General features: G+C 42.6%; 1 protein-coding gene across 4 annotated transcripts in view; it reads left to right on the top strand.

The window, feature by feature from the left end:
- CPVL (carboxypeptidase vitellogenic like) overlaps positions 1–20,078 on the top strand; it is a 799,647-nt gene that overhangs the window by 348,325 nt on the left and 431,244 nt on the right. For all 4 annotated transcript variants that reach the window (XM_078663502.1, XM_078663501.1, XM_078663503.1 and 1 more), the window contains exons 8-9: positions 17,062–17,184; positions 18,074–18,205. In XM_078663502.1, coding sequence (XP_078519628.1) covers positions 17,062–17,184; positions 18,074–18,205 — 255 coding nt within the window. The remainder of the gene's footprint in view (positions 1–17,061; positions 17,185–18,073; positions 18,206–20,078) is intronic.

Here is a 20,078-nt window from a genome sequence, read left to right as displayed (position 1 = left end):
TAGCTCTCATATAGTAGAATATTCTATTATTCATATAGTCTCTTAAACCCTGTTCCCTTGTAATTGGGTCTTTCCTTTTGTTTGGTTCGAGAACACTGGAGCGGCCATTTAATGAACAATACATCCTGCTGCCATGGGACATTTGGTTATACTATGCCACCAACTCCCACACTCTGAACCTTCCAACTTCAACTACTGTGCGGCCCTAATAGAAGATATTTCTGGGCGGAAAAGGCAGATTAAAGTTGTATTTTACCTTCCTTGACTCACAAAAGACCCTCTGGTGAACGAAGAGGGATATTTTTGGGGATGGCCTCCTTTCTGGAAGATGAGCTGCATATGAAGGCCAGGTGTTTACTGGTGATGCATTGTCACATGCTACTGTGTATCAGAGAAAATATCATGACAGTATCTTCTACGTTGGCTGTGTCCCATTACAATCGAGTCACACATTTTTGTGCATTTTGGGGTGAACAATGTTGCCACTCATTCCTAGAGAAAATAATATAATTAATTCCAATTGTGTTTAGTTTTCATGTAATCACATACATTGCTTTCTTCAGCAAGGCACTATATAATGTATTTAATCAGAACCTCTATTACATTCACGCAACTCCACGCAGATATTTGACTGCTGATGAGTACAGTGGAATACATGAATTCCATACCTGGAGTATTCTAAATAAATTTGCAGACAAAATGCTGCCAATTGGTTTAAATGCTGTTGCCTGTCAACTAGCTTCCTTCAGGTTACAGAAACAACGGGCAGTTATTTTTCAAGTAAATGATTAAAAGAATCTCTGGGATGGTGAAAGACAAAAGTCCTCACTTGAGGACCTCTGCACCTTACCTTCTTGTCCGAGTTTGACTTTCTTTGTCCCTCCTGCTCTATTCTCTTGGCCAATCCAACTGTCTCTGTCCAATCAGGGTGCCCCTTTCTTCTCTTTTGGTGTTCTGCAACAGAATACCAGTCTCTGCTGTCCAAGAGTTTCACCTGAAGTTCCCCCGACCCCTCAATAGAGGTTTACTACGTCTCCCTTGATCCAGGATAATGGGAGACTGCTCGATCTTGACAGTAGAATCAATAGCTTGATGGTGCAGACTTTTTATGGACAGCACATACGAGAATTAGTCCCACCTCCTCATCCAGTTAAAATTGCTCAATCCCCATAACTGGTGTTCTTCCCTCCCTCTGCTGCGTTATGTGCTGTGCAGCAAATTTGTCTTTGGACTCATTAGTGCTGTTCATTGGAGACCGGGAGGGATGCATTGGATTCTGTAGGCAAGAACCTATTGCATACAACACAAGATGGGGGTTAATTACGGAGGGTCCCTTGCAGAGAGGGAGGGATGTCAGGCTACCTTGAAGCAGACCCTAGAACTGCACCTTAGGGACACTAGAGCACCTTCTTCAGTTTGTGGAGCATTACTAACTTCACCATTGGATTCGCTTATGGTCCTTTTGCCTTCTGTGTTTCACAATCACACTTTTTCACCCATCCAAAGGCATATCTATCATCATTGCAGAAGCACTGAGGTCCATGGGTGCAAGGAGCCCACTGACCACAAATGAAGGTTGTCGTCCTCTGCAGAGCACAGGGTGAGGAGTCCTCACTTTGATCCGTCGGTGCTCCCAAATAACTCCCTTGCCATATATTGAATATCCATATCCCATTATTGCTGCAACAGGTCTATTTTCGCTTGTAGACTTCTAGCATGCTCAGCCACAGTGGACTTTTTGTTTTCTATTGTTGAAGGAAATTACTTAAGGCTGAATTTCTGTTCCACCTTCTCTGAGATTTTCAGTCTCCATTACCCAGTCACCTTCCTTTCTCATGACCTCCTTTTTATGACTAACCCAACGTTTCCCTACTTCCTTTCAGAGCATCCAACAGTAATTCATGTGCCCATAGAATAAATCATGAAGTCCATGACTTTCTTGCTTCTTTGCTTTATAGCGAGAATGGAACTGGAGGAACTGCAGCACTATGAAAGCACAAAATTACGGAGAAATTAGCCCCTTACCATGCAGTGTTAATCTTTTTGCATCGACACAAACGTTAATATTTTTCTGTTTGGGGCCAACAGTTAAAGTTTAAACTGAGGGTACCATTATGATCCCATACGTCCAAAAAGCTACAACCCTCAAGTGATGTAAATTCTCTGCAATTCTTCCTTTACATTAGGAGCATGTAATGTAGGTTCAGGAGTGCTTGATACATGCTATATTCTCAAGTTTGCCACTGACTATGTAAATGTTCTACTGAATTCTCACTGTTCGGAGGGCAAGATTCCATGATTCTCAAACACTTAATATCTGAAATAAAATATTATGCTGATTTTAACTGTCTTTCTTAGAGGTGGTTGTGAAACCATTTATGACTTGGCAAAGTTGACATCTTTGAGACCTAGTTTTGATACTGGATCGGTGCTCGCTAATATAACCATTTTTATGGGAAACTCTGCTCTTCGAGACTGATCAATTACATATCCACAGAACTTACTCAAGAAGAGCTCCATTCACAACGCCCAGAATTTAAAGGTCCACCATCTACTCTGTCCTCGCGTTTGGATTGGCTCCTCAACGTTTATTGTATTCATAATGAATTTCAGGAGTATTTTTAGTGAGAAGCTGGATGATAAATCCACATAAGTAAATTGTGTATATGCATAATTGACGGTTTTCACCACTGGGAAAATAAATTGCACATAGAAACATTCTTTACTCCACCAACAGGGTGGATTAACTGCGTGGATCTTCTGTTCCTTTCCCTTCCTGGAAGTCACTCCTGATTTTCAAAAGGACATTTCTTTACAACTTTCCAATGTGGATAAGTACCTACAATATTGTGAATAGTCACAAACTTAAGGCATTCTTTTACTGTGTGTTCATCTGCTTCTGCAGGGTAGGCCACCAAAAAATGGCCCTTTTCTCGCCCAAAACATTAGTTTACAGTGGTAGGAAAGCCATCATACTAGTGGGTTTTCCTCTATTGCAAGCCCCCCCCTTCTAAATGATTATAACATTCCCCCAAAACATTCTATGGATCGGGCAGTGTCATTTATGGTAGGAATTAGGGAAGACCTGTTATCTAAACTGCAGGGTATTCAACATACTGCAGCTAGTCTTGCCCTCAATAAACCAGCACAAACCCCATCCCTACCTCTCCTACGCCAACTACATTGGCTTACTGTCAGGAAACAAGCTATCTTCAAGTTGCTATGCATGGTCTTTAAGTCCCTTCACTGAACGGGACCTGCCTACCTGACTAAAAAAATTGTACGCTACCAACCCGTACGACAACTAAGATCTAGCATTTGCAGTTTGCTCTGCACGCGGATAAAGGAAAGCCGAAATGGATGGCCGTGCGTTTTCTTATCTGGCCCCTAAACATTGGAACGAGCTCCCTGAACAAATTTGTGCCTGCCCCAACCTATCTCAATTCAAAAAAATGCTCAAGACCTGGCTATTTTAAAGATCTTATTTCATACATGGTCCCTCTTCTCTGGCGCCGAGAGATCACCCTGGGAATGATTCATGCGCCATACAAATGAGTCTAAAGTAAAATTTATGATTCCAAATTGTTTCATTCTACTCACCCAAGCGTCATTTACATTTACAAAAATGTCAATTAACGCCTTAACTGCTTCGAACGTTCCGCTCCAGTGCGGAACGTTCTAAAAAACGGGCAGGCAGTGTCGGCCAACGGACGTGCGCAGCACTACCGAGGTAGTGCTTGCGATGGCCGTTGGCCGACACCCGAAGCGAACGGGTTAATTAGACGGGACCTCCGTTGCATTCTTTCGAGAGCATTTCTATTAAATACTTTGTTTACCTGAAAATAGAATTAGAGTACTGTTAGTAATGTTATTATTTCTTGCTGTTTGTGTATTGGGAACTTTTTATAGACCGCAAGTTTTTTAAATCAAACTAGTGTTAACTCGAGCATCATATTTATGGAGAGTTTATTCCCTGTGTGGTAACGGTTTAAGTGCCAGTACCAAAATATGTTTATTTCTTACTTAAATAACACCCTGATCCTTTAACTATTGCAAACACCAATATGTTATTTTATTTTGCTAGCATATGAAACTCTTTCTAACTGGGATCAAAACAGAACTTCAACTGTTGAAAGTAATGGCTAAATATTTTTGTCCCTGTTCGTTTTCCTTTCTGAGTGTAGCAGCTGGTTTCAGTTTTAGTAAGGAAAGACAAATGTGTCTGGCAATTCACCCCACCTAAAGGCATAAAAATCAACTTCAAAAACGAGCACAAGCTGCTATTGATATAACTAATTACCTATAGTGCAACAAAAAAGTCATGCTTTTCATGCCTCATAATCTAGCAATGTTCTGATTGTGTCCACAAAAGCACCAAAAGTTAGGTTTTCTGCCTCCGTACATCTTAAAAGTTGCAGCATTAGATTTTGTCTTGTAAAATTACAGCCCTCTGTTGGCACTGCACCATTCCTCTTAGACTCCTGTTGGTCTCCCTCGTTCTCTGTTGAATCCCCCTGCACTCCACTATCTTCCATAAGTTTCAGGACTTCTCTCTCCTAATCTTGTTCTGTGTAAAACACACTGTCCCACCAGTGGTATGAGATAATGTATTCCTCGTTGATTGTAAATGCTCATTTCCTCAATCCAAGAGGGTTGAGAAGCCGGTTCTGTTCAAAATCAGGGATTATCAGTAGTGAACTAATTTGGCGCTGCCCTCCTCCATCCCCTATTATACAGATGAACACAGTTTTCGACAGATGGTAACTGGCAATTATAGTTTGGGAAAAGCAATAGTTATAAGAGATTTGCGTCATGTCCACACCAAACTTTCAGACAGACCGTCCGGGCCAAAGCTGCCACCACAACCGGCTACCTGGACTCACGCAGATAGACCACAAGAGCACAAATGCCGCAGACACCAAACCCTGTAGAGCCTAAGATGAGGCAGATAGCAAGCCCCATGCACTACAAGCCATGGCACTGAATAACAATGCTGCACTGCATGCGGACCTAAAGATTGTCTCCCTCAACGTGAAAGGTCTAAATCACCCGATTATGATAAAGAAAGTACTAGACTACCTGGCAAAGACTAAAGGTGATATTATCCTACTACAAGAAACCAAACTCTCCAAGGAGGATGCGAACAAGCTTAGGGCGATGGATAGGTCAGGTAGCCTGCTCACCGGCGGTGGGCAAGAAACGAGGAAACATCACTCTGATAAACAGTAAATCAAAGTTAACCATTGAGAGAACAGTACAACAATGAAGGGAGACTACTGATTACTCAGCTGAAAAGAGGTGAAGAAACCATACTAGTAACAAACATATACGCACCAAACACAGATGACACAACATACTGGGAGGGGTTAACTAGGGAACTAGAGGTAAACCAATCGAACGATATGATTGTGCTAGCAGGCGACTTCAACTTAGCACTGGATCACACACTAGACAGACAATCGATGTCCCAAACCCGACCTCCCGCATCCCACAACATTCTAAAGAACATATGTAACAGATTCAACCTGGAAGACCCATGGCATTTACAACACCCTGACACCAGGGATTACACTTTCTACTCCAACCCACACAACTCCTACAGTAGGATAGACTACATCCTCATCTCAGGCTCACACACACACCTGATAGAACACATGGAAATTTCGGCAACAGCAATCTCCGACCACTCATGCATCAGCCTACACCTAACAGGTCGACACAATGAACACATCACCCGCAGTTGGTGATTCAACAGTATAGTCATGGCAAAACAGGAGGACAAAACCAGAATTGAGAAAGCCATTAGGGACTATATCAAGGACAACGACACACCAGACATAGATCCAAAAAGCCTGTGGGACGTGCGTAAAGCGACTATCAGAGGCACGCTAACAGAGATCAAAGCCAGATGAGACAGAGAAGCAAAAGCACAGCTAGACCAACTGGAAAATGACATCAAACAACTAGAAGCTAAGCATATTGGGGACACTTCGAACACTGCAGCGCTTGTAGAACTCACAGGGAAGAAGTACGAATTCAACAGGATTCTTAGCGAACGAGCAGGACTATGGATAAGAAACTACTAACAAATAAACCTTTGCGAGGCTAACAAGGCAGGAAAAATCCTAGTGTCATCTCAAACACAAACAAAGGCAACACTGCATCTCAACAATCACAGACGCAAACAACATGGCACATACCCGACATAAGGAGATCCTACACACATTCAGGGAATTCTATCAAGAGCTCTACGAAAGAGATGACAATCTGGACCAGGAGGGATGTACGGCCTACCTAGATGAACTTAACCTACCCAAGATAACAGAAGAGGAAGCTAGAGCACTAGGTCAAGACATAAAAACCAATGAGATCACTACAGCTATTGGGTCCCTAAAAGACAACAAAGCCCCAGGGCCAGATGGATGTACAGCCCCTTCTATAAAACCTTCCAAGACCAACTACTTCCGGTCTTGATTAAAGGCTTCAACCACTACGAAAGGGAGGGAAAGGTAACAGAATCTATGTCACAAGCCAACACAATTGTCATACCCAAGGAAGGCAAAGACTCACAGTGGCCCAAAAACTACAGCCCCATCTCACTAATAAACTTAAATTGCAAGATATACGCCAAAATCCTGGCAACAAGATTAAACAAAGTGGTCCCACAGCTGATTGGAAACTCACAGGTAGGCTACCTGAAAACACGCATGTTTCATGACAACACAAAACTCCTCTGCCAGGTCATAGAGCACTCCTCCAAATCATACAACACAGTGGTAGCCATTACGCTAGACGCAGAAAAGGCCTTTGACAGGGTATCCTGGCAATTCATAGAAAAGAGTATGCAAGCGTACAACCTGGGGGAAAGTTTCACGAAGAAAGTCATGGCACTGTACAAAAGCCCTAAAGCACAGATAGCTATTAACGGAGCAACATCTAGCCAATTCTGCCTCCAGAGGTGAATGAGACAAGGCTGCCTGCTATCCCCAATGCTGTTCTTACTAGCACTCGAACCCCTGATCAGGGACCTCCTTGCCAACAGAGATATAGCGGGTATAACTATTAACAATACCACAGCCAAACTCGCAGCCTATGCAGACGACTTACTCATAATAACGGAGGACCCCGATCACTCCATACAAGCACTCATACACACCATAGAGATGTATGCTAGACACTCAGGATACAAACTCAACAGAGACAAATCAGAATTCATGCCCCTCAACATACACACAACCAGAGGGGTAATAGGAGACTCAGGGCTTGCCTGGCAACCAGGGTTTGTCAAATATCTAGGGATCCAATTTGGGAAAAACCTAAGAACCACTCTAGAACAGAATGAGAAAATTACCCTAGAAAAGATCAATGGGCTACTGGAAACCTGGTCGCCCAAGTTCATCACCTGAATTGAATTGAAAGAAAATTTATAATGCGCAAGAACAATGACCCGCAGGTATCAAGGCGCCTAGCAAAAGATAAAAGAATGATCAGGAAAAGGACATAGGAACCTAAACATATGCTTGGCGGAAGAAAAGGGTTTTTAAGGCAGTACGGAAGTTCTGTAGGGACGGGAGAGATCTCAGATCCAGAGGAAGTTCGTTCCACCACTTAGGAGCAAGGGTGGAAAAGGCTCTGCCACCCCATTTGGCTCTTCGTACACGGGGGGCTGCCAAAAGCAGTTTTCCAGAGGAGCGCAGAGTCCTTCGGGGGACATAGTGGGAGATGATGGGGGAGAATAGACACCGTAAAGATGATGATCACCCCTATAGTAAACTACCTAGCAGGAATGCTCCCACTGGCTCTCATGGACGAATTCCACAGAAAGATAGACCACATGTTAAACAAATTCATATGGCGAGACAATAAACCTAGAATAGGCCTCCCAAAACTAAGACTAGAGAAAAAGCTATGAAGACTAAACGTGGCGGACCTGAGAACTTTCCAGACAGCCTTCGTAGCAAGACGAGGAATGCACTGGATACTACCGAACCAGCAATACACTCCAACCTGGCTTTCGTGGAGAAGGCCATCCTAAACAACACAGATCCTTTAACTCTCCTCACCGCCAGAAAGCAAGCACAAAAGAATAAACCGATATTTAAGATCACTAGGCACGCACTGCTCAGGGTAGACCAGAAGCTCTAGCATAGCATCAAAAACTCGCACTGGGAAACACTCTGGGCAAACCCCAAGATTAAATATAGAGGGAAGCCCCTGGACATAGAATCATGGAGAAAACTAGGATTCTCTTATCCAGCTCAGCTGGAGGACGAGGGGGACGCCTCACACCTTCAACAGCCTGAAAACATGACACGGCCTCCCAGACATAGAACTATACAACTTCCTAGCAATTAGAACAGCTTTAACAAAATCCAAAAATAACGAAACATAAACCCTCAATCTTTCAGTACATGGAAAACATAAACAAGACAGGACACCAGGTATCGCACTTGAACAAACTCCTCGCCCTGTCTCTTCCAAACCTAATGCCAAGAACACCAGTTTTTGGGAAACGCAGCTAGGCTCCAGACTCACCGAACAAGATCTACAAACGTTCTGGGCGGCCCCATCAAAAAATATGATATCCCCAGTACTAGCACAGATGAAATTCTGGTTACTACACCAAGCATACTGGACACCAGCGCTCCTAGCAGCATTAGGCCTGAGAGACAGCGACTGCTCCTGGAACTGTAGCTCAGAAAAGGGGGACCTCGCACACCTCATCTTCCACTGTAGTAAGGTCAGCAAATTCTGGGAGAAGGTGTTCAGCTTCATTAACAAGGCCCTAGGCTGCACTCTAAAACAGGAATTTGCCACTATAACCACAGCACACATCACAGCAGACATAGCCACACAACAAGACAGAAACCTCCTGGACTTCCTCCTGATGACAGCAGTCAAAACAGTGCTAGCCAAATGGAAAGACACTACCAAAGCCACATTCAAGGGGTGGTTGAACTGGGTGACGTATCTCAGAGGGGTGGACAACACTGCACTAAGACATACACCTTGGAGAAATCCCAACAGAGGAATGTGGTCAACACTAGACAAATTCCTAAACCCATACAAACCACCATAAACAAGTAAAAGACGCTACACCAGCAGTAAACACCCCAGTAGGGGCCGGCGGTCTGTCACTAAAAATAACCGCCAAGCACATATCTGTTTTGTGTTATGTTATATGTACCAACTAAACACGCGACCAATCGCAATTTACCCATATGTTCAATGTTATATGTGTGCAAGCCTGTAGGGCAGACCAGTGAAGACCGAAAAACCAACCACTTGTCTACATTCGAACAATCGAACACAGTCATCACCGCAAGAAGCATGCCCCAATGTGAATGTCCGCGAAACCTGATGTGTTATATGTCACATCGAATTTTGTAATGTGTAAATACCAATAAAAATAATTTAAAAAAAATAAGAGATTTGCAGTTTGTATGGGGGCGGGGCTTGCTACATTACCATGTTAACCCTTATTTGAAGGTGCAGAATTAGAAGTGGGGCGGTACTACCACACCATGTAAGTGCCACAGTTTAAGTATAATTTTTTTCTAGGCATGGGATTGCTTCCCCAAATAAAAGGCTGCGTGTAATGAGGAGTTTAAGGAAAAAATCTATGCTATGCATTTTATTACCAGATCTAGTTGGATTTCCAATTTTCTGCTACACCAGTAGCCAATTTGGGATGTACCCAAGTACTCGCCATAACCAATTGAGGGGAGAAAGCACACGGACTGGGGTCCTGATTAGCAGGATCCCAGTCAGACTAGTCAGAAACAGCTTAACACCATGCAAAAAGTGGGGTTAACCATAAAAACAGATCCTACTTTCCTACAACTGGTAATAACAACATTGAAATTTGCTTCCAGTGTCTCTCCCCATTGATGTCACCTTTGGCGCTGGCACATTCAACTTCAGGGTGTGCTTAAAATTCTCCAATTTCTGTATTCTGTGGCATTGGCTGTCACCCACAATGATAACCGATCTATGCAGTTGTAGATCCTGCTGTATTTGAATTAAAGTCAATGTGTACACAGCTGATGTGCAAAGCAGACTTCTAGTATGGTATCTTACACAAAGACATCTTACTGTTACAGGACACATGCAGCACACAGCTTACATTTTTGCCACAATACATGTTGCAGGTCAAATGACTGGCCACAATGGCTATACAGATTCCCAGATTGACAGACTCTCTTCGACTTGACCCACCATATGTGTAGTCACCATCTCAGAAGCACTATGCCCATTCCTTCTAAAAGGCATCACTCCTGACTTGGTCTTGACATACGTATGGAAACTGATGTTCCCAGTGGGTATGTTTAATAGAAAATTCCTCACCTTGTGATTACCCAGCGGTGCCAGCCTGGATATGGATATTTTTCATAGCATTGCTCCCGCATGCCAGTAGGTGGGACTGTGCAGCGCCACATCTGCTTCATCCCACTGATAAGTGACAGAGCCGGATATAAGCACGACCTCTGCACGGCGATGTCAGTTCTTTCCTTTCCTTCCCTTCGTATGCAGATTCTGAGCTCGCTCCAAAAACAGTTTCTCGTCTTTTGACAAAATTGTCGACAATGTTTATTTCACAGTATGCAAGGGACATGTTGACTCCAAAAAGTACAGGTTTTAAACTTTGTAGGGATTGTCAGATGTTGAGGACATTGACCCATTCTTGAGGCCATTCTAACAGAAGATCTACTTTACACTCCAAGTCATCAAGTAAGTCCTAGTAGAATGTAAAACATAAGACAATGAGGCAGGATTCTTCCACCTCCTGCCACTCTTGCCCAGAATAGTCACTGGGACATCAGTGTGCCTCTTGATTGCGGTCTCCTACAGAGGAACTGATTCCGCAGTTTGTCCTGTTCCACCCTGAGTTTTCAGGATCATCTGTGACCTTGCAACAAAGAAAGGCTTTCAAGGAAGCTATGTTGGCAGGCTTAGTATTCTTCTGGCTCCCTTAGTATTCTTTTGGCACCCTTTGGCATGGCTAGAGCCCCAAAGATCCGAGGAGGCAACCGGCCTTATTACCGTTGGTGGATTTGTACTCTGGACCTTTTGACCCCACTGAGCGATCTGCAGTAACTCCAGTGATCATGCTCAAATTGGCCCGATACTACAGTCCATGCTGTATCCTGTCACATCGACGCCTGCCCTGTCGCAGTAGGACCAGATTGTTTTGCCCGTCTCTGAGCCAAACGCGACACGAGCTGTAATGAAATCGCATCCTCAACAACCTGTGGCGCAAGCAGACCAGCTTTATTCTGCCTCTGAAAGAACACCTTCATTACCACGAAGGTGACTGCAAGTAGTTTGGAACCTTTTTGGTTCATACTCTGCACAAAGATCAGGAAGTCTTAGAAGACTGTAATGGAGGTGGTCGGGATGACGCCTCCCATTATTATTACGATGATAATCTTTATATGGATCTACAGGAGGATAGTGGACTAGATAAATTACCTGACACTTGGTTGATTTTCTCCCATGAACCATCCACAGAAGAATCTGCCTCTTTTGCAGTGGTTATCCGGTATGGGGCCGAAGTATTGGCCCTACAGCTGCCATCCATTTGAGATTAAAACCAATGTCCTGATGGAAGTCCTACAATCTGGGCAGGCTTCCACAGAACCCCATAATGAAGATCTGACAGGTACACTAATGGGCACTAGGGCCAAACCTTGCTTTTGCTCACCAATAAATAGGCTAATTCAGATGAGTGTTCCAAATAGTAAACCAAGGTTATGCCCTACCATTCCAATCCAAACCACTGTATATCTTACCTACATGAGTGGCTGTCAGAAGATCATCTGTCCATTTTTGCAACAGGAAGTCCAGGCTCTTTTGAACAATGAAGCCTTATAGAGATTCCCACTTCGGAACTTGGGACTATTGTTTCTCCGTTACTGTTATTTTTTGACTCCAATCTTCGGCTTCTCAATATCTTCCTGAAAAAAGCACAAATTCAAGATGCTCACGGCCCAAGTTCTATATCCCCTGGATCCAGGAGACTGAATGGTAGCAATGGATGCCTATTTTCACATTCACATCCTGCAGTCCCACAGGTGTTACCTGAAGTTCAAGGGGGACAAAGAGAACTTTAAATTATCTTTGCTCCCCTTCAGCCACACCAGTGTCCCTCAGGTGTTTACGAAAGTGATGGTAGTGGTCACAGCATACCTTCAAATGTGGGTGTACTTGTAAAGCGCACTGCGACTCCATGGAGTATCCTGGCGCTGAAGACCGCTGGGGAACCCGTCCTGGTTTTCCCTGTGAGATGGTCCCTTTCTGGGTATCTCCAAGGTGAAACCAGGCATCCCCGCCGTCTGTGGGGGGCCGTTGTAGAGATGAGGCAAGCTTAATGCTCAGAGTTGCAGAGTGTGTTCCCTGGTTAGAGTAGGCACCGAGGCGAGAATTATCGAGTCCGTTTTGACCCTGGTCCACGACCCTGCCGCGTCGGGAATTGAACCCTGGTCCCGGGCCGTTCTCTGCTTACGTGTCTGCCGCCTCTAACCAGTGAGCCACACCACTCCACTTCAGAGGTCTGGTGTATAAGTCTTCCCCTTTCTTGATGACTGGCTGCTGAAGGCAGGCCCACTGCAGTCCATCATGGACCAACTCCAGACAATAGTGGACTCTTAACATCATTGGGGTTATTGATCAGCATGCCCAAGTACACCTGACTTCTTTGCAATGGCTCCCATTCATCTGAATATTTCTGGATACACTGCTGTTTCGAGCTTTCCCTACAGTTCAGCAAGTCTAGTTCTTTGCCTACTACATTCTCCTTGTGGCCTATGCAACGTGGCACTGCAGTGGGATATGAAGTTTCAATGGGCTCCACACCAAGAGAACTTGTCCGATTCCATCCAGATTTTGGAGGAGCAGAGGTTAATTTTAGACTGTGGTAGCATTTGTGGCAGACTGGCACTTACTTATCCTCTGCAGACTTTGGCCCACTGTGAGAGAGAGAAAAATTCAAAAGTAGTCAAGGAGGTAGAAGATAATGATAGTAAAACAGTGACTAAGAGCCACATGTATCAACATTTGTAATCGCAATTACCTAATTGCAATTTTCTGTGAATCGCAATTAGGTAATCACTATTACAAATGTATGAAACTGCAAGAGATTCATGTAGCGATTCGTAGGGGTTTGCAAATCGATCTACCTCATTAACATTGATGAAGTAGGTCATAATTTGCGACCCCCCCCACCCCTCATAGTAACCGCTCAAATCACGGGGATGGTGGCCTGCTGGGGCAGGCCACAATGTCTGTGATTGCTTTTAAATAAAGCAATATTGTTTTTTTTGTTAAATGCAGCCCATTTTCCTTAAAGCAAAACTGGTTGCGTTTAGAACAAAAAAATGAAAAGTTTTCTTTTCAGTTTTTTAAGAGTAGGCAGTCAGTCCGTAGGACCACTGCCTGCTCTTAAAAATAAGTTGTTGCATACATTCATAAAGGTGAAGGGGTTCCTTGGGGACCCCTTCCCATTTGCGATTGGGTTAACAGCATGCATTTGGACCTTCCCATGCTGAAGACTGTCATATCAGCAAGTGAAACATTTTTTAATGCTTTCTTCGAATATGAACTGATAAACTGTTGTGAATGTTTTTTTTCTTTCACTTGTTAGGATCTTGTGGTCTTGTTTACTGTATTGCATTTGACAAAGTTAAGCATTCAGCTCTTGCCTGAGTTTTAAGCTTGTGTACAATACACAATGTGTACATTTTAGAGTCTTTAGTGGATATCTGTCAATGAGCACTCCAAATCATGTTCCATGGAAGCCCAGGCAGAACATATTGAAAACACAAACTTTGCTCTCTTTCGCTTGTATCAGGCCGGGGACTTAGATAATGATTTTTGACAATGAAGTGATGACTCGGTGCGGTAATTTCAGCACAATGTTAATAGAGTTCTTCAGATTGTTAACTATCACTGCCATTCATTTGTATTGGTTCTGTTAATATGGAAAACTATAGTTATTACAGAAAATGATACATCCATATATGAAAATGAAATCACGTCCCGTTTAACTAAGTCTAATACTCCACATCAACCCGGACTTGCAAATACATAGTCAGGCCTGGGGTTACTGATGTATAGGTCACAGTTGGGATGGCACGTAGTTAGCAGATAACCGCACAAACCGGAAACCCTAGATGAATCCCACAGATAGGCACAGCGACATTACAGTGGGCAAGGGACAATTACCCCAACAAAGTACACATGGCAGGAGGGGGTACGCGCGCTCCTAAAACACTATAAAGTCAAATGCCACATGAGTTAGGAACAACATGTAGCCAATCAGAACACAGCACACGCAGTGATCACGCGCTTTTGATGCTAGACATCTGGTCACATTACCAACTGGCCGCATTTTGTCCATGCAAGGTTGAGGCCCACCTCTAGTAACCATTTGACCATTAATTTATGACTCTAAGGCAGCAACTAACAATCCTCACTATATATATATATATATATATATATATATATATATGGTTTGCCAGAAAACTTTACAACCTGATCAAAATTGTATTTAAAAAGGATGCCAACTGGATGTAAATTGAGACAGTCCTCAAGCCCTGTGACTGTAAAGGTTCTCCCGGCTGCGACATTTAGTTAAAATAACTGTCCCTGTTTGCTAAACGCCTCTTGTCTCTTGTTTTTTAAGGTATTCGTACTCAAGTAACACTTTATAGCTTCAGTGTGCCTATATTTGTTGTTCATTTCAAGAGCCATTGATTATCTGATTCCTTTATAAAGTAGTTCAGTATTGGCTGAGATTTTATTTAATGCTTCCTGATCTTTCTATGACAAAATCTTTAGTAACCAGAAAGATTTGATTCATTCCAACTTTAGGTTCTTTCAATACACGATCTGCAACCCACTGTTTCTGGAAATACTTGTTTACATTGTATTCAGTCCATTCTGATATACCAGCAAAGTGTGAGTAGAATCTTAGTGTCTTAGTCTTAGTTTGTTCTCTCATGGCCCAATTAACCGGCCACTAGAATTTAGAAAGGTAATTTTACATCTGTTTTAGATTGATACCTCTGGATGCATTATCTACAAAGTGTGGCATTACCTACTAATTTCGAAATATGCACCTCGTAATGAATGAGTATTAGTGCTGAAACACTGAGTGCAGGGGGAGAAAAGTACACGATGGAGACAGCTGTAAAAAACATGCACTCTCATGGAGTGTTCAACCAAAAAGAGTTGTGCTGAAAAGCAAGAAGTGGAAGCACAGAAGTCAGCCATTCAAAGTGGCGATAAAGAGGCAATGCTCCCTTGGAGGGAAAAACACGAGATTGACAAGCTGGGGCACGCAAATGAGAGAGACAGGAAAAGCAACTAATGGTCTACAATGGGCGGGCTCCAGCACGTGTTGTCTAGTAGGCAAGACCTAAAACATACAGTATCAGCCTGCCGGATAAATGCCTGTAGTGCAAAATCACTGAAAGCCCTTTTGTTGCACGGGTACAAAACAGCACCGTGAATACTGACATTCACCATAGGTGTCTAAGGGTTGAAGATACTATTTCATTCCTATTGAATAACCAAGTTATCTTCGCTTACTTTTAAATTTACATATGAGTTTTGGTTTCTTTTGCGTATGGATTAAGCTAACAGTGCTATATACATGTTTAGAAATCTTGTTGCGTTGGCCTCTTCGGAAAATTTCTTAAATATGCTTCTTAATTCACAACCATTTCCGAGGCCCTCCTCTTGTTTTTTTTTTTTTCTTTTTCTTATATTGTAGCTTGATATGTGTTCTCAATAAGATGTGGAAATTATTATAACATAGTAACACATACATTCATTTAATAAAGTGAATATTCACCATGAAGGTGGTTTGTTGCTGTTTATTTCTATTGCACTTGTGTAGTTGGGGTAATTAAACCTGGCGTAGGCTGGTTTTGAATGCTTCCTGGAATGGAAGATGATCTTGTAATCCTCAGGGGGGCTGTCTATTTGACCTCTGAAGACCCGTCCATCTGTGCAAGCCTTTTGGAATTTGGAAGCGTGAAGAAGTAAATCCGTAGGAGAGCTCGGTTGTCAACCTGGAGCACATTAGGCAAACCTTTTCATAGGAAAAGTGTGCTTTAATGGTAGGAGGCTTGCAATTAGATCAGGAGTGGCAGTAGTGGGTTCGGGAGGCTGGATCTTTGACATCATTTTGGTACAATCAGCAACTATTTAAATAAATTCATATTTGATTCATTCTAAGTAAATTTGCCTTATGGGGCTATCCTGAAAATGTGGCAAAGGTCTGGCCTCCCAACCCTATGCTGGACACCCCTTTGTTGATTTTTAGTATTTTTGCAATCAAATAAGAGCCTACACCATGGTTGCATATATTTGCATTTGACTTTCCCTAATGTATGTTCCTTCTTGATCAAACATGTACAATATTGTTCCTACAGTCTTTGAATACAATATAGTCGCTGCCAGTTGTCACATAACATTAATTTCTGCTTGATGCCTTTAAACGGTTAATTAATAGTGAACTATTAAAACTGAGGAGTAGGCGCGGCCAGTAGCTATTCCAGGTGCAATGACAGCAACTTTTTCTATGTATTCTTCCTTTGCCAACCACGTCGGGTTTGTCAGCTAAAATGCAGTTATTAGTTAAAAGGCTGAGTCCTATGCGTGTTACATTGGAATCGATATAGGTTGACCAGATAACTCTATGGTCTATGGCCATAGTGACACCATTTTCCAGTCCTGGAGTTTGGTAGGGTGTTAATACTTTCTGGGACTTCTATTCTTTGTTCACTACTATTGAACATACTGATCTGCATTTTCAATTTACAGGTGTTTGTGAACTGATTGAGCATGACTGGAATATTCGGTTTAAGGGGAAACCAGGTCATTTAGTAACACGAAGTCAATATGGGCTTCTTAGTGTACACATTTGCGGCCAACAATGCACACTTTTTCATTTACTAACCTAATCAAGTGACCACATTGATGTTTTTAGTGCTTACACAAGTACGCTTGAACCTGTTGATGTAAAATTTCTAAACTATTTGTTCTTTGTTTCAGTCCTATGCTGGCAAGTATGTGCCTGCAATTGGCTATTATATTCATACCCATAATCCAACAGCCAAGATTAAGATCAACTTCAAGGGCATGGCCATAGGAGACGGGCTCTGTGATCCTGAAGTGGTAAGATTTCTATTGAGTCTTTCTAGCTCCGCGATGACATTTGTGTTGCGTATTATATCCTCCATGCTATAAAAATCATTTGTTATTCTTGATCTCTATAGGCTTTCATTGTAGGTTCAATTCCTTGATGACAGGTGTAAATTATTCCAGTCATAAATTACCTCTTTTTACTTGTAAGTAACATATTTATGCAGTGAACAGAAAGCATTCCTAGCCAGAAGAAATAAGACCTATTTTTCACCGTTTGGCACGATGCATAAAACCTGAGTGTTTACTGTTGAGAAAGTAAATGTATCCCTACCCTTCGAAAAATGGCCATTTATTAGTATTTTTTCCTGACACATCCCTACTTTCTCTACGCTTCCCCGCACTTTAGTAATTGGTGCCTTTTCTCACACTGGCAGCTACACCGAACTTAAAATGTTTCAGGCGTCACTTACACGTTCTTTAAGGTGTTTATAAACGACTTTTGAAGGCTTGCGAATAACCCACGCCTCTGAAACACTCGTGAAAGCTTCCACAGGTGTGCCTAGGCTAAAACACATTGAGTGCATAATTTATGCAATTTAAGAAATGTTCCCACTTTTATTTCCAAAATGTCAATCTGTACCTGCACCATTGTAGACCAGGTGTTATGTAAGAAGGCGTTAAAATTGCAAAAGTTTGAATTCGTCCTGGAAAATCCTTTATGAACCTCATTCTCATGAAAGTTTATGAACAAAGTGCTCCCAGCTACTTGCTAGCCTCATTAGTTTTCATTAAACAGTGGTCGGCTTAGCTGCTCTGCATGAGTGATTCAAATGTAATGTTTCTTTTTTCTACAAAAGCACAAAGAAAAGTAACTACTCCAATAAACGTTAACTTAGTTCTTTATATGTCTGTGTGGCAGATGTTGGGTGGCTATGCGGAATTCTTCTACCAAACTGGCATGGCTGATGAGAAGCAGAGGGCGTTTGTCCAGCAGCAGGCCGATCTGGGAGTAATCTACATTCAGCATCAGAAATGGATCGAAGCCTTTGAAGTAAGTTTTGGAAAACCGCAAGCTACCCTGCTCACAATGAAAACCATGTGAGTAGGTCAGAGGTCAGACCGTACAATAATGGCGGCCCAGCGTTTGCATCACGGAAGGGGCTTATGGCTTCAAAATAGAGTGCAGGGAACTGTTCACGTTTCCTCTCATTTATTTCAGTCTTGCTTTATACTTGATTGCTCGAGCCGATAATTGTCTTTCATGTGCTCCTTAGGTTACGGAGGCGACATATTTTTTTTATATGCTGAAGGATTAACCTCTCATACTGAAATTAGATAAATTCTTATAAATGAACTTCTTGTACAAAACAGCTTGCACATTCTAAATTATTTTGCAACGTGGAATCTGGTTTTGCGTTTTGCACAAAACAAAATGCGGCACATGAACAGAGAAAAGTCTATGAACTCAGGGCTTTAAGTGGGATGAAAAAACTGGGGGGTCTCGCAAAGGGGTGTGGCCAATGTAATTAAAGGCGTGGCTTAAAAACACATAAGCTACAAATCTGTGTTTAGCATAGTGTGTCGTCCGACTTGTATTTTGCTGTTTGTCATTGCATCAAGATATAATGCAACAAGTAATATCACACTTACAAGAAGTCAGGATTATTGGCTTTGTCCATGGTTGTTAGTTGCATAAGATAAATAAGCAGCAACTATGGCTTATATATAATATTGAAAAAGCTTCCACTTAAAGCCCTGGTGACGCCAAGGCAATGTTGCTGCTCCTGAGTTTCCAAAAGAGAAGGGAAATCCAGAGAGAAAATGACTCCCTTTAAAGAATTTCCCTTCCCCTACAACACTCACCTGGCATGACGTCATGCTGTAACTTCTCCACTGGTGAGAAGGGAGCAGTGTGAGCACGCGCACATCGATGTGCCTGTTGTCACTGCAGTGCGCAAAAAATGGACAACCTGTGCCAGGGCACAAAACAGAGCCCGATAGAGACCAGTTTCGAGGCCCCCTTTAAAAAACTGACGGTGCTCAGCACCGGTGAGACCCGACCCACTTAAAGCCCTGTATAAACTATGTATGGTTTTTTATATAGCGCAAACATTACCCCAAAGTGCTTGAGCACTTTACAGAGCAAGTAGATCATTATTAGGTGACTATGGCCGAGGTTTTGGTACATTACATGAGGTGCAAGCTTACATTATGCATGGAAGATGATAAATTGAAATAAGCCAAAAACATAAGAGCATGGTTCACTATATCAGCTGCAGTAGCCATAGCAGTTGAGTAACCGTAACAGGGTGTGCACTTTTGACAGATACAAGACTGGATCTAGTAAATCAAGATAGCAGGTTAGGCCTCAACACACAGATCAGTGCAAACCAAAAAGGTAGATCCAAGCAGTTGAGGGTACCTCAAGCTTCTGCAAAAGAGAAGAACTTTCAGCTCTGATTTAAAGATAACTTTTGAGGTAGTAATGAGTAGGTTCAGGGGTAAGGAATTCCATTCCCTGGTTGCGCTTTCTGAGAAGGTTTGCATCATACATCATTGTTTTTTAAACAACCGAGGTTGTATCAGCAATGTTTCAGGATTCCGTGAGCCAGGGCCTTTTTTTAGCGATAATAGCAGTCTTGAACATAGCTCTGCCTTTAATTAGTATCCAGCCAAGTGGTACCAGATTGGGTAAATGTGTCTATTCCTTTTGGCCCCATAGACAATCTGCTTCAGAATGTAGAACGATTTAAAATGGGAGAGATGACTCTTGGGAAGAGCAGTCCAGAGAGAGTTAAAGTAGGCAGTTCTAGATAGCACCAGTGATGGAACAAGAGGTGTGTTGAAGGAATGCAAACGCTGAATAAACAATTGGAAAGCTTTATTCAGCATGAAGAAAGAATGCCGAGGATGACTCTTAAGGA

Source organism: Lissotriton helveticus, chromosome 10 (genome assembly GCF_964261635.1).
Source record: "Lissotriton helveticus chromosome 10, aLisHel1.1, whole genome shotgun sequence".
NCBI classification, from domain to species: domain Eukaryota; kingdom Metazoa; phylum Chordata; class Amphibia; order Caudata; family Salamandridae; genus Lissotriton; species Lissotriton helveticus.
Note: the sequence above shows the minus strand (reverse complement) of the source record. Positions and strands in the feature narration are given on the sequence as shown.